This window comes from Lissotriton vulgaris, chromosome 2_1, assembly GCF_964263255.1.
Source record: "Lissotriton vulgaris chromosome 2_1, aLisVul1.2, whole genome shotgun sequence".
Lineage (NCBI taxonomy): Eukaryota > Metazoa > Chordata > Amphibia > Caudata > Salamandridae > Lissotriton > Lissotriton vulgaris.
Window position 1 is genome coordinate 296,451,857 of NC_141687.1, and position 23,172 is coordinate 296,475,028.

At 47.2% G+C, this 23,172-nt stretch overlaps 1 protein-coding gene across 1 annotated transcript in view; it reads left to right on the forward strand.

Moving 5' to 3' along the window:
- TEX14 (testis expressed 14, intercellular bridge forming factor) overlaps positions 1-23,172 on the forward strand; it is a 1,917,691-nt gene that overhangs the window by 786,170 nt on the left and 1,108,349 nt on the right. The window contains exon 12 of the mRNA XM_086954052.1: positions 20,200-20,350. Within this exon, the coding sequence (XP_086810178.1) occupies positions 20,200-20,350 (151 nt within the window). The remainder of the gene's footprint in view (positions 1-20,199; positions 20,351-23,172) is intronic.

The window sequence follows — 23,172 nt, forward strand, 5'->3', positions numbered from 1 at the left end:
CCTAGAGATAGTTTCCGACGGCCTTTTCATGCCGGAAACACCGGCACAAAAAGGCAGTGAAAACTGCCATCGTACTCCCTTGGTCATAAAGAGGCGACCAGGGTACTACTGAAGGATTTCCGGATTGCAGACAGGCTCTAAGAGCCCCTCGTAAGCCATCCGGAAATCGTAGTCGGATTCCCATCTGACCGAGCCCATCGGAATGGCTCGGTCGGAAAGGAATCCGTCTGACACGTTCCGATTCGGTCGGAAGGGCTCCGAACATGGGGGTCGATTATGATGGCGGACGGACCGTCGTCCATTGCAATTAGGCTGTGACCGCCACCCTGGCAGTCACATCCCGTATATTTAACCCCTTCCAGGCTCATGACGAGCTGGGCTCGTCATGGCGTAGCCTCCTCGCACGCTGATGCCGAGCCCAGCTCGTCATGAAGCATGGGCTTTTGTAAATCTGAGCACAGGAGGAGAATTCCACTAGCGCGGATGTGGTTAACATTGCGGCGGGTGCTGCTTTAAGCAGCACCCGCCGCAAAGTTAAAAGTGCATGCTGTGCATTTGCATGCACAAAGCGGCAGGCACCGCGCAGTGCCTGCCGCATTGTGCATGCAACTACAGGGGGGTACCATAGGTACCCCCCATGTGCACCCCCCACCACCCCTTCACTGGGGGCCCGCAAAGGGCCCCCAATGCAAGGACCGTATGCCTTTTCGTGGCGGCATTGCCGCGACGGAAAGGCATAGCCCGCAGCACATCCTAATATGGCTGGCGGTGTCTGATAGACACCGCCACCATCTTAGAGCTCTTCCGCCGCGGCCGCCTTAAAAGCGGCGGACGGTCTTCCCGTCCGCCACGGTCCCTCCCGCCATATTGGAGAGGTGTGGCTCACTGGTTAGAGGCGGCAGACCCGAGTGCAGAGAACGGCCCGGGACCAGGGTTCGATTCCCGACGCGGCAGGGTCTTGGATCAGGATCAGCGGACTGATAATTCTCGCATCGGTGCCTACTCCGACCAGGGAGCACACTCGGCAACTCTGGGCATTAGCTTGCCTCATCTCCACAACGGCCCCACACAAACGCCGGGGATGCCTGGTTTCACCTTGGAGACCCCCAGGAGGGACTATCTCACAGGGAAAGCCAGGACGGGTTCCCCAGCGGTCTATAGCGCTACGAGGCCTCCGGGTAGCAGTGCGCTTTATAAGACACAACAATTACAATATTACAATGAAATAGGTGGCGGACGGGCAAGGATGGCGGACGGATCGCCACCGCCTGCATGGCGCTGGCGATCTGTCCGCCATCCTAATTGGCCCAATGGTTTGGAGCCCTTCCTATCGGAATCAACCCCTAAATAGGAGTCCACAAGGATCTGTAAGGGATATCAGACTCAGGACAGGGAAAAGGCATAGAAAATGTGTGCGAGGGGGGATTCCTGCAAAATGCTGACCAGCATAGATTTCCAGAAGCATTAACAGGCACTACAGGGCCTATTTATGTTGGGGGAAAAATGCTGTGCTGGGAAAGCAGCGAGCAAAGAATGAGAAAAAGCGCTGCTGTTTTCCCGCCGCGCGGGACGCTGTTTTCGGGACCTGCCGCCACCACTGGCACTGCTGGGCTGCCTGGAAGGGGACTCTAGACCCTACAAACCATCACTCTAACAGGAGGGAGGAGGAGCTGCACAAGCGGCATACGCGCACAAAAGCGCTGCTGTTTTCCCGCTGTGTGGGCCGCGCTTGGGCAAAGCCCGGGCCAAGGACAGGCTTGTCCCGCGCCCGTCAGCGCCAGTAAGAAGCAGGGCTGTTAATTCAAGGGGTAAGACTTTTTAATAATCCATATGCCCACAGTAACTTTATGACTCTGGCAAAAGTAAATAACATTTGTATGTCCCTCCTTCTACTCGGACTACTGCAGTGGTATCACTTGAGCATTGCCCTTGAGGGAATGGTATGTTTGTAAATGAACTGGGGGTCTATTTGCGCGATATCATTGTATTAATTGTGCCGACAGGTGGTCTGTTTTATGATTCTGACCCTTTTCTGAATTCCCAAGGGTGTTTAATTACATCTGGGTAGCGGTGGGACGAGGTACATCTTGCAGGAAATCTGTAACGATTCCTGCTGGGAAAATGGGGAAAAGGGTAGCCGCTAGCAGAATTAAATCAACATGTGAGCCTCCGACCACAGCGATAGTTAAAATACTCCAGAGGGCTATCTGGGTGGTGTCCACGGAAATAGGGCGCACGGAAAGAAAGCTATCTCTTACCCTGGAAATTTTCCCACAAGAGTCTGAGGCGACCCCGTCACTAATTACCATTCAAACACTGCAGCATAGTTTATTGCCACTCTCCCCTTCGGTCCACCATCCCATATCGCCAACTGGGGCCCAAGAAAGGCAAACCCACATTATCGTGCCCTCCCCACGGGCTGTTCGAATCAGGAAACAACCACATAGGGATGGTACGCTCACTAACATTCCAAATAAAGGGAAACGTAAAGCAGCACTTGGTACAGGGCCAAAAAACAAAAAATCGTGTGTTGACACAGTGGGATTTGATGAGTCAGATCGATAAAGAGCAAATCTCAAATAGATAACTCAGCTGCAGAACAACCATCGTGGGTAGTCAATTTGATGGCTGACCTCACTAAACTAAGAGGTATCAATAAAGAAGAAATAGCACCTTTAGTCACCCGCATAGATAGACTGGAGAGAGCTTGGGAGGACACAGGAGCCATAGTACGAAATGACCCTGTGACCAGGAAAGCAGAGGGAGGGTCTGATACTGGTAGTCAAGAGGCTACCCATGTCTCAACACACACATACAAGGCGGGGGTGAACATAATTGAGATCCCCTCAACCAGTGGTATACAAACGGAATCAAGCGCTAGAACTACAGCAGTCTCTCAAGAGCTTAGACATAGGAGGAGTACAATGGAAGTGAGTGGAGGGGATAAGGCTAAGCCTCCAAACAGGGAGGCTATTAGCAAACAAACTTCGCCACTGACTCAGGTGGTTTCCATCAGTGAGAGCAAGGTGTCTCCCCTCCTTAGTAAAAATCTTCCTCCAGCTTGTGCCCCTTATGTTGCCATAATGACAGGTATCCCTCCAATTGCCCATAGCACTACGGAATCTCGGCTTGACCGTAGGAACAAATGTTTATTTTGGCTCGCAAGGTACAAGCATTTCGAGTATGCCAGTGCAGGGGAGATAATTATGGTCCGCAGAGTAAGTTGGCTGGGCAACACTCGAAAAACTGAAGATGGGGATTGTGTCGTTATTAACTTTAATAACCCCAACACGGCAAGCAGACTGCTATCTACACCTAACTCAGGTTACCATGCACCCACAGGAATAAGCCTACGCTCGTTGGATTGCTTCTATCCTCAACAAAACTCTGACCATAGAGGCAGTGCATTTCTGCTAATCCACCCCTAGGGCTCCGGTCCCCTATGGAAGGAAGGTGGAGTAACCTTAGCAGGCGCCCTCTGTATAATATTACAGTAAGCAACAGATATGAAAATCTGGAGGAGGTTGACTGACTGAGGGTGGGTCATCTCACTGGCGACATTTGTGACAAACAGCATCTTGATCAATCTACTGAAGAAGAGTGTGCTGAGAGAGGTGTGAATGGAGTTTGTGATGTGGTCTTGGACCACTGGCAGAGCACACAAGCATTGGGTAGCCAACCGAGTGAGGAGGACGTTCCCATTTCCCTTGATACCCACCTGGTTCGTACTGATATGGGAGTACCCAGTGTAGTACCTGCAAGAGTAGATAGGGTCCATCAGGTTGCTTACCCCTCCGCCCCATACCATCTCCCGGGAGGCACCAATAGGGGTAGGACTGAGGAGCAATGAACTACGAATTCTATCATGGAATTTAGCAGGACTCAAAAACGAATTAATATGTCCAGTTTGGGGGTCTATTGTGGACAACCAAGATATTTGCCTATTCCAAGAGAACTGGGCCTGCGAAGAACACCACAGGGTAGGCTTTGCGCCATTTAACATCTTGGCCACCAAGGGGGGAGGTGGAACCCATCTAGTGGACTTACGATCTGGGTGGGCACGCATCTTGGGTGCAGGGCAGAGCAGTTGATAATTCCTAATACTGACATCCAATGTGTTTTGCTGTCATTCCCCGACAAGAAGTAAATCGCCCTAATTAATGTCTATTAATGCCCCATGACCAATAGACTAGAATCTGCCACCATAGACCATCTTGGCCACTCTATTCTAACCCTGGATTCAGCAGTTTTGATGATTATAGGAGGTGACTTTAATTGCCAATTTGAGCCTCTAACTGACAATTCCCAGGAGGTTCCCTCAGAAGAAGACCTTTACTGGTCAATTCCTGATCCGCAGATCACCCCAATCAAAGCCTGGTCCCCTCTAGCTATGCAAATTCACTCATTTACGCTGTCCCACTCCCTGAGGGCATGCAATGGGAGGACTAAGTCTGACCTTCCTGGTAAATTTACATTTAATAGAGATGGCCATCTCTCATTCATTGATTATATCATGGTAGATACGAGAACATGGGAGAAAGTTCAAGATTTCTATGTACAACAGAGGCAGGATAGTGATCATAACGCTCTGATTGTAGCCCTGAAGCTGGGGAATCTGGGCACACCTACCATCTGTCCATACCCAGCAACTAGCACTGGTGCTCTAGTAACCATCAATAACCGAAGGAAACTTAGATGGAACCGTGTTGAGCAATCTCCCCCTAAATTGGCAAAAGTCTACCAGCTTGCAATACACATGATAGCCAGAATGAGGGAGTTGGGTCAAGTGGAGGTACTCGCAGGGGACAGAGATAAAGCAAATATAATCCACGAGGAGCGAGTAGCAAATTTGACCAATGTATTTTATCCAGAAACATCAAAGAGGGAAATAGATCGACCTAAATACTCGTGGTATAACAGCAAATGCTGCAAAGCAAAACAAGAGCTTGTGCAAGCGGTGAAAGCCAAAGATAGGCCAAACATTAAACTAGCCAGAATTAAGCATAGGAAGATCTTGCAACAGGAAAAGAAAGAATGATAAACAGAAAGGTGGGAGGCTCTCAGGATTGCCCTGAAGGACAACAAATTCAAACTGTTTTGGAGGCTAGTTAGCTTTGGTGGGGGGGGGGAGGGGGAAGGGGGTGGATGTGCAGCCATAGAGCCTAATATAGCACCTGAATCATGAGAATCACACTTTGGGTCCCTGTACAACTGTGAGGTGGAAGGTCCCCCAAGCCTAGATATTTCGAGTAACGCCTTGGAGTACTGCCAGGAGGGTGGCGGGGATATTTCGTTGATGGAGGTTCGAAATGCTAATATCAGCTTACTCCCCAATAAAGCCCCGGGTCTCGACAAACTCCCCAGGGACCTCTTTCGGGAGGAACCCATTGTTTGGGCCCCATACTTGTGTGCCCTATTTAACGCATGAATACCCCAGACACTTGGAAGGGTGTGCAGATAGTACCCATATTTAAAAATGGTTACCCTCTTCTACCCTCTAACTATAGACCGATCAGCCTAATCGATAACACCCAAAAACTGATGGGCAGGGTCTTATTGGCCTGTATACAGGGGTGGATGGAGGAGCAGGGAATCTTGAGCCCCTACCAGGCCGGCTTCAGATCAAACATGTCAACCGTGGACCAGATATTTAGATTACAGCTACTTTTCTGGAAAACGGTGACGATGGAAGGTGGCAGTCTCTATCTTATATTTGTTGATCTGAAGTTGGCCTTCGATCTTTTGCCTAGAAAGAAGTTGTGTGACGTGCTTGGTGACCTTGGGATTCCTCCCTATCCTCTTAATGTGCTAGTGAGGTTACACACGGACATCTATGCACAAGTTAGATGCGGAAAATATGGGGAACTCTCTTTGCGCTTTCCTGTGACAAAGGGGGTGAGACAGGGATGCGTTTTAGCCCCCACACTATGTTGTCATTGCTTTCTTAACCAATATAAAAGACACTGATGCCCCAAAGCTTTCCACAGGGAAGATACCCGCGTTGATGTTCGCAGACGATATCTTGCTATTGTCCAAGTCATCCCTAGGCATTCAACGCATCTTGGATGGGTTTGCACAGTTTTGTAATATGATATGAGAGGTTTGGAAATTAATCTATCTAAGACCAAATGCATGGTCTTTAACCCTCCAAAGAGCATGCGTCCAAACCCCTCTCTCAATGGCACCCTCCTTGACAAAGTAAGGACATTTGATTATCTGGGCATTACACTGTCTGAGCAATTTGGGTGGGGCCCTCAAATTACCAAAGCGCGGCTTAGGCTCACCCAGACAACGGGTGGGATAATGAAAATGTTGAGAACATCTGTCTTTAAACCAGCAGCCCCTGTGGTGGAGATATTCAAGGCCCAAGCAAGAGAGGCCACACTATATGGGGCAGAGCTGTGGGGGCATCGTTCTACTATGGACCTCGTGAAGCTAGGAAATAACTTCATCGGACAGCTTATAGGTCTACCACGCAGTACCCATCTAGTTCCCATCTGCATGGATTTGGGTATGAGGCCAATTGATCAAGATATTGTACTCAGGCCCTTGACAGTTTGGCGGAGGTTATGGGCAACTCCCGGGCTGACCCCTTACAAAGATGAGCTAAAGGAGCTCCTACCCAGACTTAACCCCAGTAAAATACTGTGGCTGGCTCATATCAGGAATCTTTCGATCAGGCTTGGGAGGACAGAGCTGTGGTCATCTCCTAAGCTATCTTGTCCTACGATATACAGGGCGGATCTTGTAAAACATTTCAGGCAATCCAAACTGCTGTCTCTACAAGAGAGCGCTAAAGAGGGCAGTCTGACGATGGAGTTCCTACAAATAAAAGAGGTGTACATGAAGGAACCCTTTCTGGATGTAATCCATCCACCTATGGCCAGGAAATTGTGCCTTCAATTTAGATTGGGGAATTTACCTTTGGCAGTGCATACCAGTTCATGAGCTCCCAAGAATTTGGGTGTGTGTCCCACTTGTAAACTAACGGCTGAAACTGAAATGCATGTGCTGTTCTTTTGCCTGGTTTATGTGTTACCTCGCAAACGTTGGTTAATCCAACTATGTACGGGTTCACCTGTTGTGCAGAGGCTTTTAGAGTTTTAAAATATGATACTGACCCTCCAATTGTATTTGCGGTATCTCCGTTTTTAAATGCCATGTGGCACACCAGGAGAGGACTTAAAAAGCAACTATAGGGGAGGATCAACTGGAGGAACCCCTTGTTAATTTTTATAGTTTATTGCAATGATTGTTGCTCTTTTTTTAGAAAACAGAATTTGATATGAGGTATCAGTAGTTTTAACTGTGCATAAATTATGAAAGTGTAATCATTGAATAACGTGTGTAAATATTTGGAGATTGTCTTTTATGCACATTTATGGCCTGAATGGCCGAAATAAAGTTTTTACAACAACAACAAGAAATAGCAAAAATTTAGATTGCACAGTTTATTTGTGAACAAACAAATGTGGTTACAATTTGGCCAGATAAGTATTAAGCAAACAATGTAATCCAAACTGCATTTTCTGGTTAGTTACATTCGTGAGAAACTAATAATTGTCCATCAAGTAATGTATTTATTGAGGGTATAGTGTATTCTACATTTCACTAGTGCATATATAGTTTCACGATGAGCCTATTGAAAATAAGACAGTTTCTCTTTTGAACAACCAATTGGTAATAATAGATCTAATAATTCTGCAATATTATAACCTGGAGTTGCAGCTTTCCCTTATACAATTTAAGTACCTCCATTGGGTTTACTTCACTCGGGTGCGATTGTGGCTGGCGGGTTTGATTGCCTCCCCGGAGTGCCTCCGGTGTGGCGTGGAGGAGGGCACCTTCTTGCACACTGGCATTGTCCATCACTCGATCGATTCTGGAGGGGGTGTTCTCCTGTTTATCAGAGGTTATGGGGTGGACGCTTCCACACACGCCACAGTTCTTCCTCCTGCATGTGATGGAAGGGGTTGGGGGCAATGTCTATAAAAGGCATCTCATGCTGCTGGGTCTCACGTTAGCGAAACTTGATATCGCTAGGATGTGGAAGGATGCACGGGCCCCTTCGCTGGCCGCCTGGAAGAATTTTCTTGACTTTTCCATGGGGCTGGAACATCCAATCTTTGCTGCCCGGGGATGCCCGCGTAAGCACTATAAAATATGGAATCGTTGGGCGGACTATAGGGGATTGTGGCTGGAGCCTCCAAACGATGTGGACGGTCTTCCAGTGGAATGAGGGCTGGAGTGGGTTTGTTGGCTGTGGCACAGGGGGGGAGGAGGGGTAGCCTGGGGTGTGTGTGCACCAAGACTGGGTTTTCTGTTGCTGTTTTTCGTTTGCTTTTACAGTTCTTCTTAGCCTGATGGTTTATGCATATGGACTGGTCTCAGTGGACTTTGCGCAACTGGGGCTGGGCGGGGGACAGTTGGGGAGGGGGGGTTTAAATCCTAGCGGATATTTGAAGTCATGTATTGTTGTTGCATTATTTGATGTAAACAAAAGTCAGATGCTGTCTTGTATATGTATAATTTGACACTGCAGTGACCTCTGGGGTTCAGAGCCCTGCAATGCTTGTGCAATCTGACAATAAAATGTGGTTTCAAAAAAAAATGTTATCACCTGGAGGAAATTGCACATATATTACTTTGGAAGTGCAGGATATTTCTGTTAATTCCATACTGTGCAAAAAGTGAAGAAACATCCACAAATGCTTTTGGGCATTTTGTTAATTTTGCTCACAATTCGGAATGAGTTGCATTCCTTGGTCTTCCCTCTCATATGCACTGTATAACAAAATAATTCTGGTTGCAGTTAGATTGCCCTTTTTCTGTTGGACATCCTATGTAGTTGTTATCCATTTCCAAATATATTGACCTGTTATTGATCTTAGGTCTAATGCAAAAATCTCTGGGGCGTATGTACAAGGACTGGCGAAAACTATCACTAACATTAGTTAGCGACTGATTCCTTACTGTCGTGTACCGCTGAAAACTATCACCATGTTAGCCACGTATTTACAAGCCGTCACTACATGGCGATAGCTTCAGGGATCTGCAGCAAAAACTACCAATAACATTAGCGTGATGGCAATAGAAATTCCGGCGTTAGCGGTTGAAAATCTACGAAAGGCCCATTAGCGGCAAAAAAGGCACGTTAGTCAGCCCAACGTGAGTTTTATTGCCTCTATTGTAAAAAATAGCATATCAGTCGACCACCAATATAAAATAGGCAAAAACAACAATGAAATGCAGAATGGAGAAGCCAGGGTCAAGTACAGCACACATCAATAACCCCCTCAAGCCACCCAACATCCAGGATGACCAGGATGAGAGCCTGGATGCCTCGCAATGACCTGCGCCTGGTGCCTGGATGCCTTGCTGGACCTGCGCCTGTAGCCTGGATGCCTCACTGGAACTGCGCCTGGAGCCTGGATGCCTCCACTGGACCTGCGTCTGGAGCCTGGAGTGGGATGCAGAGGAACTGTGGAGTCGACGAGCCGTGGCGGTAGACATAGAGGCGCCACGATCCCCCATACCTGGTATGACGTCTGGCAGGTTTCATTGAGACACGTTGCTGACATGTGTAAGAAGACTGCCTTAAGCCCCTTGGATCTGTGAATGGTAGAGCCCCTCAGGCGCACCAATGTAGGGAGGCCTGCATTGCATACTACCATCCACCACTACACCGCGGTGCATGGAGGGGATTACCTATGGTGTGCGGCGCCTCTCTGCATCACAGGTCGGATGCTGTTGCGCTGGCCCGATGCTGTGGTGGGTGAGGCCCCTGAGCTGTCCCGAATTTTTGTGGCGGGAGCATGCAACTTCATGCCTAAGGGAGCCCTGCTGCATCAACTGCATCGGGAGGTTCACCAGCAGACTTGTCGGGGACTGCTGTACCCAGGCTTGTGAAATCTCACCTGGCTGAGCTCTTGCTGGCTAAGTCAGAGATTTGGAGAGAGTGCAGTGGATTGCGCCACGGTGTCAATGTACAGGTAAGGAGAAGGTGGGACGCGTAGCGGAGGAGGCCCGGGGGTTCAGTCGCCCAGGCCTAGCATCTGTAGATGAAACACCCCACCGTGAGGGCTCATCCGCTATGGCGGAAGAGTGTCACCCCACTGCTTTCAAGCAGTGCAAGAAGAGAAAAAATCATCACATGATGATAACTTCCAGATGTAATTGTGCTATGTTTCCTTTGTGGGCTGGAGCAGGGCAGGGGCGGAGTGGCATGCCCACTCAAGCGCTCAATGACTGTTTGGTCGCCCACTCAGGCTGCCCAAAGCAGTCATGCACACTATCCTGTTTGCAATGCAGGCTGCATTACAGCCGGCATGGAGAACATGCCAACCCCTCCAGCCCCTGGCTAAACGCCTTGTCCCGGCGCCAATGACCAATTCGTACGCTGCAATTCAGCATTGTGATTGGCTTAGGGGAGGGAGCCTGGCTGCCTACCTCCTGTTCCTGGAAGCAGACTCAGGAGAGCAGGAGCAACGAAGACATGGGACCCTGCCTTGAGGTAAGATTTCTCTCATTTAAATATTTACAACACCCGCTCACACACACTCTCTGTCAGGCTCCGCCTCTATCTCTTCGGAGCTGTGCTGAAAGACCCACACCTTCCCCCGAAGAACTACCCCAACGTCTGGGTTAAAACACAGACCATTAAGGCAGTTTCACCGGGGAGGGAAAGGAAGGGAACAGTGGGGAGGGAGATCTGGAATGACAAATGAACACACTATTAGAATAAACCCCCCCCGTACCCACTACTTTTCCACACTTCTGCTGATCAAACACCATGTAAATATCACACACTTTCCCTCATACCTGTGAAAGAAAATAACTAGGAATAATGCGAGGAGAAGAGACTTGAGGTGATACCAGGGACTCTGTTTCGCTGTATAAGAGACAAAAGAACCTGCATGAACCCTGAAGCCAACAATCACTATGCTATTCACTCACAAAGTCCACACATACCATCTTAGGGATGCTCACCTAACAGCACAGGACTCCTTGTCTTTGACACCCCTCTATTGTTTCTCCTGCGTGTAAGATAAAATAAACAAAATTGTGGAAGAAAAACAAAAGACAGCAAACAGGGTTAATTCCTCCTTAACGTTGTTTGCATACTGGAATCACTTATGTTTGTAGACTCGTGTTGCCAATCCAGTAACTCCAGACTTGAATATTGCACTTAGGCAACGTTGAGCAACTGCATCAGTGAATATGCTCACAAGAAGTCCTCACTGAACAAATGTGATCTCTCTCAGCCGAGCGAGTCACTGGGAAACCATCACACACGCTACCTGCGTGTCCAGAACTGGAGCTCAATAAAGTTACTTGAACATGCGGTCTTTATTTCCGGGTGTGCGCCTGATCTCGCGTCTCCTGCGTGACACGATTCTCGGCATGCCGGGAATTGTAGTCCCAACACCGGCCGTCGCGGGACTTGGCGATGTTCAGTGCTGTTCCTCACGGGAGGGTGAGATCTGACACTCTCCCCACGTTCACACCCACCCAGTGTCCTTTCCGGCGTTTCCCAGCTGTCCAATCCCACCAGCAGCACTTCTCAATAGCGGCTGCTGTGCGGCACTGCGCTGCAGGCATACCACTGGTGTGCCAAAGGTATATATGAAGTTACGACGCATACCATTACATCGCATTCCAATAACAATGCATACTAATACTAGGCATATTACAACAGTAGAGAAGGTTTTGGATAGCGGAGATGTAAATATTACTATTCCCACTTCAGTGAGTGCAACCCTAAAACTAACCCTTTGCGCACCAAAGCAAACCCTGAACTGTATAATTTATCTTTGAGGCCCCAAAACACATCCTAAAAATCATATTTGACCCAAATGCACACCCTCATTTTCATAATTGATCCACAACACACCCAAATTTCCCAAATTTTACCCCATAATACACCCCAAATTTCATCTCCGACACCCAAAACCCATACTCGACCTAAAACTTACAAATATCCCATTACTGACCTCAAAATGCGTTGTAATGTAATGCGATGTAAAGGCATCTGCCTTGTTGGGGTTGAGTTGCCGTTGTAATGGGCGTCTCCTGTGCCAAAGGCAAGCCTGTCTGCGTCTGTCTGCCCCTGGAACATGCTAGGCACCAAGCACCCTTCCTCTCGCACACTCCACTGCTACAACGCCAGCACTCTCCACGCCATCAACCCTGGACGCCACATCGCCTGCCAGGACCAACCTCTGTTGTGGACCGGATATCCCCATCACCATCACTGATGGTTACAAAATGACCCGCAAGGACCACCCTGACAGTCCAGGGGGAAACATTTTATTTATTTATTTATTTTGTAAGTTTATAGGGCGCACAGCTACCAAAAAGGTCCTCCGGCGCCGCTTTACTGGAAAAAAGAGTTAGAGAAACAACCAAGTTAGTAGAAGTATACCTGAAAATTATTGGTTAAACAGCCAGGTTTTGAAATGTTTGCGAAAATTGCTGAAGATAGTTTCGTTCCTGAGAAGTGGAGGAAGGGAATTCCACTAATGAGGACCCAGGTGAGAAAAGCACCGGCCTCCCATTCGTGACAGTCTGACCTTAGGAACTGAAAACTTAGTCTGGGTGGAAGAGCGAAGAGACACGATTCTTAACCCTGAGCCAATGAAGATCACGAAGGGAGCTTGAAGCAGAGGCCATTCTAGAAATCTGACTGAGCAACCTGGCCGCCGCATTCTGCACCAATTGTAGTCTGCGTACCACATCCTTATTGGCGCCTAAGTACAGGATGTTGCCGTAGTCCAGTCTAGACGGGATATGAGCTTGGACTACACTTTTTTGATTGGAACTAGGCACCCTCCAAAGGATCTTTCTAAGCCATTTAAGGATGGTGAAGCAGGTAGATGCTTTGTTGCTTGCTGCTTCATTGATAGTTGGTTGTCAATGATAATCCCCAGATTACGAACTTGAGCAGTGGGTTGAGGGAAAATTCCCATTTCAGGCGGCCAGTTCTGAGGGCCCCAAAGGTCCTTGTTCTTTCCCAGAATAAGTACCTCAGCTTTGTCTCCATTAAGTTTTAGCGAATTGGCTTCCATCCAACCAGCAATTTTCGTCAGACCCATCTGAAGAGATGATGTTTTAGAGGACCTATCCGCCGATAAAGAAACAATTATTTGGGTATTGTTGGCATAGGAAAAGATTGACAACCCCTCTTCTTCAACAATAGTTGCCAAAAGTTTAACATAAATATTAAACAATAGTTGGCTCAAAATGGAGCCTTGCGGAACTCCAAAAGGTGAAAAAAGAGTTTTGGATGCAGCTTCAGAAGAGAAAACCTGTAACGTATGGTTAGTCAGAAAGTCGCCAATCCAATTAAGGGCTGGGCCATCAATGCCCAATGATCACAGAGCTTTCAGTATCACGGAATGAGACACTGTGTCAAAGCAATATAAGCAATATAAGCGGCGCAGTATTCCCAAATTCCAGATGACCTCCCAGAAGCCTGACTGCGATGAGTGCAGAAACTTTTGAGAAGCAACAAACTTGGTTAGTTGAGTGTTAACATGTATTTCTAAAATTTTAGAATATTCAGAAAGCAATGAAATCAGACAGAAGTTGGACAATAGCGCCGGATCTGCGTTTTCTTTTTCAAAAGCGGGAGGCCATAGCATGCTTCCACTCTGTAGGAATAATAGATTCACAAATGGAAGCATTAAGTTGCTCCCTGATAACTTTCAAGACAGATGAATCCAGTTTCTGCATTATCATAACAGGAAGTTGGTCTCCAGGCGAGGCAGATTTAAGGCTGTTTAAAATTAGAGAGGCACACTCCGACTGACCACGCACTCTAATGACCCAACGGTGACCATGGAACACCATAACTTCCTGATCCGAACTAACCCCAAGCCCATTCTCTGCGGCACCCTCATCTGCATGCCCCCCAGGCCATGGACCCTCATTCTCCGATACCGTTGTAAACCTCATTGCACCCCAGGCTCTCCCATCCACCGACGACATCCTGCTCAGTGAATTCAAGTTTCACCGGGCCAACCCCAGTGACCAAAAGCTCCCCAACGTCAGACTCAAGCAGCCAGTCATTGCAGCAGGCCAGATAACAGGACACACGGTCAAGCACTTCTCCTCCGCCAGTGGGAACTTCTACTACAGCCACACCACCGGACTCTCCTGGACCGACCATCATTGTTTACATTACATCTTCACCATGCCCTCCGTACACCACCGCCATCATCCCCCCCTCGCAGCTGAATCAAGGCCACAAAAGAACGTCTCAACAACTCCCTCAGCACCACCACTCCGCCAACGCTTACAGACGATGACACCGCAGCGCACAACTGCCACCGATCAAAAGTTTTCATGCATCATTTCTTTATGTAATCAATATATCTCCATTATAACTCTGCCCAATGCATTTCGGGTCAGGTCATGTGACCCTTCGTCAGGGGCGCGAGTTAGGAGGTATCAGCGCTCGTAATCGTACCAGGCGGGTAGCGGAGGGTCGTCTTGATGGTACCGGGCGATTACATAAAGAAATGATGCATGAAAACTTTTGATAATGCATTAAGGAAAATGAAAAAATCAATAAAACGTCAAACTTGATTGAGAAAAGACTGAGTTATGAACTTTGTTCTAAAGGAGAAAAAAATATAGGAGAAGAAACAATTTAAGTTTCAAGTTAAACTTAGCGCACAGTTAGTGGAAGTTTTGCTAACTTTCGCATAATCCGTCATCCTTTTAACAGATCTCACCCCTAGGGAGCCCTGAGCCCTGGAAACCAATACACCCTAAATACACTAGATGCAATATAATTGGATGTAATTATCAAACCCAAGATTACTAGGTTTGTCAGGGTGTCACCACAATAATAAAAGAAGTAATATGTTGTGGTAAACCTATGCAACAGCATTAGAATCACTAATCATGTTACTATCTTACATTGACATTCCTTAAGGGATGTACTGATTTACTGTTAAATTTGTCAATGTCAACAAAGTATTTCAGTGACCTTCTTTAAGACATGTAATGCGTCGCTATTAACTTTGTCCAAGTCCATAAAGTATTGCAATGACCCTCATTAATACATGGAGTGATTCACTTTTTATTTTTTCATTGTCAAAGAAGCATTTCAATGACCTGTGTTCAGGAGTAGTTTTTCAAGTTTTACACATTATTCAAAGCAGCCTTAGGACCCACCAATAGCGTTCTCTACACTCTAGCACCTTTGTGTTAAAGCACCATTCCAAAAGTGCTTAAAATTACTTGGGAAGCCTCTCCAGGTCCTTTATTCTAGTGCCTGCTTTACTTAGGGCGATTCCTCAAAGTTGGCTAAAACAGGCTCATAGAAGGCCCACTGTTTTTCTAACAGCCCACAGAGCACACTACTCACTCTGACCCTCAGTAGGCACTATCAGATACATATGCACATTTTTATCAGACAGCTATGAGCCCATAAGTTGTACCTCGACTAAGCTGATGGCCTGCAGCAAATCTTTGTTGCGGCCACTGGCTTTTCCTCTTTTTTGTCATTGTACTGTCTCTGGTCTGACTTTTATTTGGTGCCTGGTTCACTCTGGGGCTAGAGAGGCAGCCTGCAATCAAGCAGCCCATTTCTCTGGCCCTGCTGGGCCAGTTTTCGCCTCAAAACTGTTTTGTTCCTCGTGGAGTGCTCCATCCTGGACATGGTGTCTTTCTCTGCAGCAACCAAGGACACCCCCAAGGCAGAGCACCTTCCCTGTGTGCTCATTCCAGCTCCCATATCTTCCTGGGGCTTCTTGCAGTGCACGTGGGCCAGGGGAAGTCTGGGGTCTCCTCCTTCTGGATATTACACTCATGTAGGACCAATTCATCAAAGATCCATGGGAAAAACCCCGGATCCCCTTGCAGGTCCTCCAGCAAATGTTGGATGAGCAGTGTCACTGGTGCTAGAAAAACAAATCTATGGGGCATATTATCAAGGGATTTATCTCTGCTTTTTTGGCTTTAAAAGCCAAGAAAGCGGAGATAAAATTATCTCCCGATCAGCAACAGGGTGCTAACACATAAATTTGCATGTTAGCACATTTTTCTCTACGCTTCCCCTTGCATCTCTAATGAGATGCAAAGGGGGCGTTCCAGAGAAAAATCATAGGAGAAATGTTGTTAAGTGACATTTCTCCTATTATCAAGGATTTCGCTAACCCTGTTAGTGATAAAAAAAAAAGCAGCGCTAACCGCGGTTAGCTCTGCTTTTTTTACACCTGGAATTTTCCTGACTTAACCATGATATCCTATGGAAGGTGGATATCATGGCTAAGTTTGTGAGCCCCTATCATCAAGCTAGCGCCAAACTTCGAGAGATTATCGTTGGTTTTCCAGCGATAATCTCTCATTTGGCTGTTAGCGCGAGGATTTTTATCACTTCTGAGATAAATCTTGCTAATAGCTAGTTATCTCTGCGATAATTTCCGGCGATGCTTAGCGTTAAAAAATGTGTTGCTAAGCCTCGTTAGCGATAAATATCGCTAATCGTTGGTAATATGCCCCTTAGTCCCTCTGTGCCAACTAAAATCAGAAGTTCCGGTCCATACTGTTCTCATAAGTCTCTCTCTTATGCAGCTTGTGTGGGGGTTTTACCTTTATTGGGAAGGCTTATTGGGTAGAAAGTTCTAAAAGCTAGGCACCTCTGCCCAATCCTAGAGTGACACATTATTTCTCATCCCTTCCCCAATTCTGTTGCACATGTGCTTTGTTGAAAGACCTTCTCTGGGAGCCTAAGCCCAACCCATTGATACCTCAGCTGTCTGGCCCCTTCCTTTCAAAAGAGTATCCTCTCTTGAGACTCGCTGCAAAGGTATGGTTACCCTCGTTTGTTTCTGTGGGGCTGAGTCTTCCCAGGCCAGGTGCACTTTGAAAAGTAATTAGCACATGCAGGTCTCATCCCTACCTTTCCTTTTCCGTGAATAGGCTTAATCGCTGGTAATAGTCCTATTGTGTGGAGAAGTCTCCGTCAGACTTACAAAGAAGTCAACGTGACCTCACAGGCGTTTTAAAGGGCAGAACCTAAAGAGCAAAGTCAGAAAAAAATTATACATCTTAAAGTACCACAAACATTGCGGACATGTGGAAATTAATGTCAGATCTGAATCTTGAATCCTGATTTACTATAGGATTGGTAAATCAGGCAACTGATTTACCAATCCTATAGTCTGAAGGACTAACTATGGTGAAACTGTTGTTTGTTGCCCAGTTTGAGTATCGTTTGCAATACAGTTAAGCAATACAGTTAAGCACCCAACATTCTTCAGTGAGCAGCTCTACGTACTCACACTATTAATGTCCATTCATGTTATATGGTGTGAACAGGTGACCACCAAACCATGAAGGTTTCCGTCTGTGATGGGCTACCTCTGCACAAATACTGGGCTGAGTTGGATGGTAGTTTCACATGCTCAGCCCACATGTGTACGTGTGTGTGCCCACATGTGCCCACATATTTATGCATAGCCATCCCAGAGCTTTTTAACCTAGCTGGGCTGCGGCGCTTTGCACTCTGAATCAATATCCTATAATTAGGCCCCATTGTATTTATTTTCTATTGCCTGGATTATTTCTAGCTTCAAGTTGAAAGTACGGAACGTTCTTTTATTTGGCTCGTGCACTCATTGTTACTAAGATGGAAGTTAACACCAAGTGCCGTAGAGTAAAAAAAATACCAAGGATTTCTGTTGAATAATTTAATCAATTATCAAGCTCGAGGCAGTAAGTCCCTGTTACAGTACTTGTTACAGTAGTCACTTCTTTGTCCAAGAACTCCCTAATTTCATTACATAGTTGCACTGGATCATCACCAGAATTTCTACCATTAGCCTTGCTCAGATGCAGTCTTCTGTCAACCTTCCAACTTTACAAAAGGTGTTTAGTCTCCCCCTTTTATTATATGTTCTGAAGGTTATCAGCAACCCTGATTGGAACGCAGTAGCACTCTCTATGTAAAGCCTACCATTGTTCCGCTCAAATACCAGTCATTCCTCTTTTAATTCATACCCCCGATTCTATTCAGTCTTAGACCCAACAGGAGCCACACTGGTGGAAAGGTTTACTGTGTAGCTGCTGCTGAAGGTGTAATTACTGTTTCTGTCGCCCAGATGAGTACTCTCCTGCCTACATTGCCTGCTGAGAAGGTTTCAGGCAACATTCTGTCCTGTTTTAGGTAGAGCCTAGCGCAGCGCGCATGCGCTGCTCTATGGAAGACTCCTTGTAAGTACTCAAAACTTCTCCGTGTGGATCTGACCCTCCCACACATCAGATTGGCTATTGCGTGTGTCTTTCACTAATGAAAGTACGCAAATGGCTAAAGGCGGGTGCATGTCCCACCTCTTTTTGTAATGTTAACTCCCATGGCGTTTTGCTCTCGGAAGCGAGCAGCGGCGCTCTGGGCGTCAGCTGCATTCCTGTGCCCGCCCCCACCACTCCTCTTGAGCTGCTTGTTATCATTAGCATCCTGCGCTCCATGTTTGCACCCCCTCCCACTCTTCTTTGTTTGTTATTTGTAGCGCAGTGTGAGTCTCAGCTCTGCTCAACATCCTGTGATCCTGGGCAAATCACTTAATTTCTCCTGCCTACATGGACTGCTGAGAAGGTTTCAGGCAACATCCTGTCCTTTTTTAGGTAGAGCCTAGCGCAGCGCGCATGCCCTGCTCTATGGGAGGCTCCTAGTAAGTACTCAGAACTTCTCCGTGTGGGTCTGACCCTCCCACACATCGGATTGGCTTTTGCGTGTGTCTTTCACTAATTAAAGCACGCAAATGGCTATAGGCGCGTGCATGTCCCACCTCTTTTTGTAATGTTAACTCCCATGGCGTTTTGGTCTCGGAAGCGAGCAGCGGCGCGCTGGGCAACAGCTGCATTCCTGTGCCCGTCCCACCACTCCTCTTGAGCTGCTTGTTTTCATTAGCAGCCTGCGCTCCATGTTTGCACCCCCTCCCAGTCTTCTTTGTTTGTTATTTGTAGCATGGTGTGAGTCTCAGCTCAGCTCAGCTCAACATCCTCTGATCCTAGGCAAATCACTGAATTTCCCTGTGTCGGTCTTCCTCCGAAATAATGAACGTGACCGTGTGTAACGGAACTGGAATTTATGTAAACCACTCAGATACCGTCGGGTAGAGTTAGCGCTATATAAAAACTGCAAAAACAAATAAATACATGCAAGCCCATTCTGATTCAGGACAAATACTTTTGAAAGCCCCTGAGGAGGTGTTGAAATGTCAGTAATCAAAGAGCACCCCCTCCCCTTTTTTTACGAATTTATTGAGATGTTGACAAGAGATTACAGGACACCGCCGAAATATTTACAATAAAGTGAATCTCCTCAAAACGCGCTGGTGACAGTCCGGTATATTTTATAGGTCCATTGTTGGCTCGTGGCTACAGCTGTGTTCGTAAATAATGTGTTCCAGCAATTTGAGCCCTGTAGCTCCTTAGTGAAGATCTGAGAGAAACAAGCAAAAGCACGGCACATTGTGTAGAGCTTGTGGACATCTTGTAATGCATATTTACTGTGCCCTCAGGGCCACGCTCGGGGTTGTACTCATAATAATTGAATAGAGGTTATGGTGTAACTGCCTGAACTGTAGACTTTAAAAAACTGAGGAACAAGGTCTGAGTCCAGCAAAATGTTTACAATAAAGTGAATCTCCTCAAAACAAGCAGGTGACAGTCGGTCCGTCCTATAGGTCCATTGTTGGCTCATAAGGAGAATGTGATGTCAGTAGGAGTCAGCTGCCCCAGCCCACCAGGACATATACCACCAGCATACACACCAGCAAAACACACTACACACATACATCCCACTAACACACCTCATATCACAACTCACCACTACATTCCACACCATGCCACTGTCCTTACGTCACTACCCTAAACACAACTTGCACACAAACTTTAGAGTACTGAACACAGCAGCTACATTGCTGTACAACATACCTTAAACACATTGCTAATATTTCTGACTAAACACTTATAAGGTCCCAAAGGCGAGACCCATTGGCTATGCCAATGCTTGTTTCCCATGCACAGTAGCACATATTACCCATTTCAAGTGTTTGCAGTCACTGAATTCTCAAGCATATAATTCCATAGGAATGCATTTTGTTTGTGTACATGTATAGATTGAGGAGTATGTCTAAAGTACTGCAAAGTATTAAAATAAAACACTACTGGCTTGATTTACAGGACATGATGGAATCTCGAAGGACAGGAGTGGCTGAAAGTTTGAATGTACAGAGACACAACATAAATCCAGATATAAATGTTTGCTTAGCGCCGAGATCGGAGATCAAGAGGGAATTGCTGGATCCTCCTGTTGAGAAGACACATGAAATTGGTACGGTGGATATTTCCTGTTCCCATAATGTGTTTTTGATTGAAAACTGACACCATAGCGCTGCTCAGATTTGCTATATTCATCAGATAACAAACAATGCTGCTACTAAGAGTAATGTTATTTGCCACTGTTCTGTTGATCATTTTGTACATGCAGCTGGCTAAGTCAGAAATGTACAATCAGCCTACTCTGTAGAGATGCAAAATCAATTGGTTGGGAGAGTGGTTTGAAGGATTTTTAAGAAAACAGTGAGCCTTATGTACTAGGCAAACAAAAAGGGAGTTAACAAGGATAAAAATACTCTACGTCCTCTAAAACGTTACACATCTAATCACAAGTACAGTGTATCTAGAGAAAGTACAGAAGAACAATGTGTTCCATATTAAATATCCCTAGGTGGAAACACCCGATTCAGTTGTTCTGGATGAGGAAGCCTCACCCACGTAATGTGGCATGTGTCATCATAGTCTTCCTCAACCAACCCTCGATACTACTCCCAGAACTGACTCAACCTCATGAATATGAGGGAGTTTTTGATTAATAATTCCAGGATAGTTACAGGGATCCAAAAACAAATACATTAGGGTAACCCTATAGGAATTCCTTTTATTCTTAGGTACCGTGGGCCTCATTTATGAGAAGTATCGCATCGCTGTGTGAAAGCAGTGATGCAACACTTCTCAGTGCGCCCTCCTTGCAACACCTTTGATGCGCCATATTTACTGTATGACGCATCATGTTGCAAGGAATGACAGATGCATCTTTATTACTGATGTATCTGTCGGCGCAGAAGTGGGGCATTGCTGTAGTTTTTCGGACCTCAAGCAATGATCCTTTCACATGGGGCAAGCCCCGTGTAAAATTGCCAGTGTCACCCTTGCGCCTGCCATGAAACAGGCATGAGGTTTGGACGCATTGGCGTCCTAGAAGTGGCACAGTAAAATCTTATAGATTTCACTGTGCCGCTCCTACGACCCTTTCTTGCGGGGGAACACCCACCCTTCATAAATTGTATCTGACACAGGTATAATGTAGCGCAGGGGTTTATAAAGTGGCACATCTGCCTAGAGGAGTCACTTCGTAAATGTGGCGCAACATGGTGCCTTATTTACACCGCCAGTGCGGCACTAAAAGTGACGTAACGGCAGCGCAAAAGTGACGCAGGCCTTCATAAATAAGGTCCTCTAGGAATAGTTGAAAGAACTGAGAAAGATATTTCTGGGCATTTTGACCCTTAAATCTATGATTATTTGCTGAAAGGCATTATGGCCCTCACAGCTATTTTCCTACCAACATGTTTCTCCCACTAATCTAGCCTAATACATGGTTTCTGGCATTTATCAGGGCTAATAAAAGTAGAAAGGAGATGATTACCCAACTTGGGGGGTAATTTACACCATGGTCAGGTACCAGGGGGCATGGATCCTGTTGTTACACATTCATCAAGGACCTGCAATGACCTCCCATTGACCTACAGTGACCTCCCTGGTTACCTGACGAAATCACTGTGGGTAAACGAACAGACGCCACTCCTTAATGAATGTGTGACTACAGGAGTGTGGACTGGGGGTTGGTGCGGACCGGAATAACAGGCGCGGAGGCCGTATGTACTTGGCTATTGTAGCTGTTTTTATTGTTGGGTTAACAATCGGGATAGGGAAAGGGTTTGGAGATCGGAAGCCGTAGAGTCTGTTCCCTTGCGTCAGCCGGCAGATGGATCTTCCGGGCGTCTTCAGGTCTTCCGGGGGAGCTTCGGTGTAACCTCGGAGGGAAACAGAGAGGCAGGGGTTTAGTCCTTTATAGCTCGGACTTATGGAGTACTAGCACCAGTACCCGGGTCGTGAGGGGACAGAGACGAACGTGAGGAGGGGAACGGAAAGGAAGGTTCAGACGGAAGGGAAGAGATGTGGGAACGGGGAGAAGAAGCGTGCCCAAGTGAGTGAGGGGGGGGGGGTTTAGGGGCTATGGTACAAGATAGGGGTGCAGTGACGCTACTAAGTATCTATACAGTGCAAGGGTGATCTATCCGTGTGTTCTACTTCTATACAGGTATTTACATATATTTACAGGGGGACACGGAGACGGTAACAAGGTACTCACGTGCCCCGCCGCAACTCTCCAGCGAGTCACGGCCGCTCTCCAGCCACCTCCAGAGGACTCCACCACTCCTCGGTCCAGACGTCCTCCACTTCCTCGTCGTCACTCCTCACACTCCGTCCGCTCTCCTTCACTGGTCCACTACGCGCTGTCTCCTGCCACGAGTCGGCTACCTGGAACGCTCTCCTCTCTTCGTCGCCGGCTTTTCTGCTTCTCGGACTGTGGTTGGGGTCGGGACTTCTGGGTTCACGGCAGGCCGCTTCCGGGTCGGCACTTCCGGGGTCTCGGGGTTCGTGGGAAGCCGCATCCGGGTTAGTGCTCTGTCCTGTCGGTCGGTCGGTCTGGTTCCTGCAGGGAGAAAAAGAAAGGAGGAGTCCTGGTCGTCAGGGACGCAGGAGGGTTAGTGGTCATGTTATCCCCGCTCGGGCACCGCCCGGTCGAGGTGAGTGGCGCTCCCCTTCCACATCCCCTTTCCCTAGCTGTCTTTCTTGTGGGGGAGGCAGGTGGGGGATATCGAGACAGATAGTCAGCGTTGCCCTGTTCAACCCCCTTCCGGTGTAAGGTCTTGAATCGGTATGGTTGCAGGGATAGGAACCACCGAAGCACCCGGTCATTATGACCCCGGTTCCGAGCCATCCATTCCAGGGGGGCGTGGTCTGTGTATAGAAGAAACTCACGCCCCTCTAGATAATAACAAAGGCTCTCTATGGCCCATTTTATGGCCA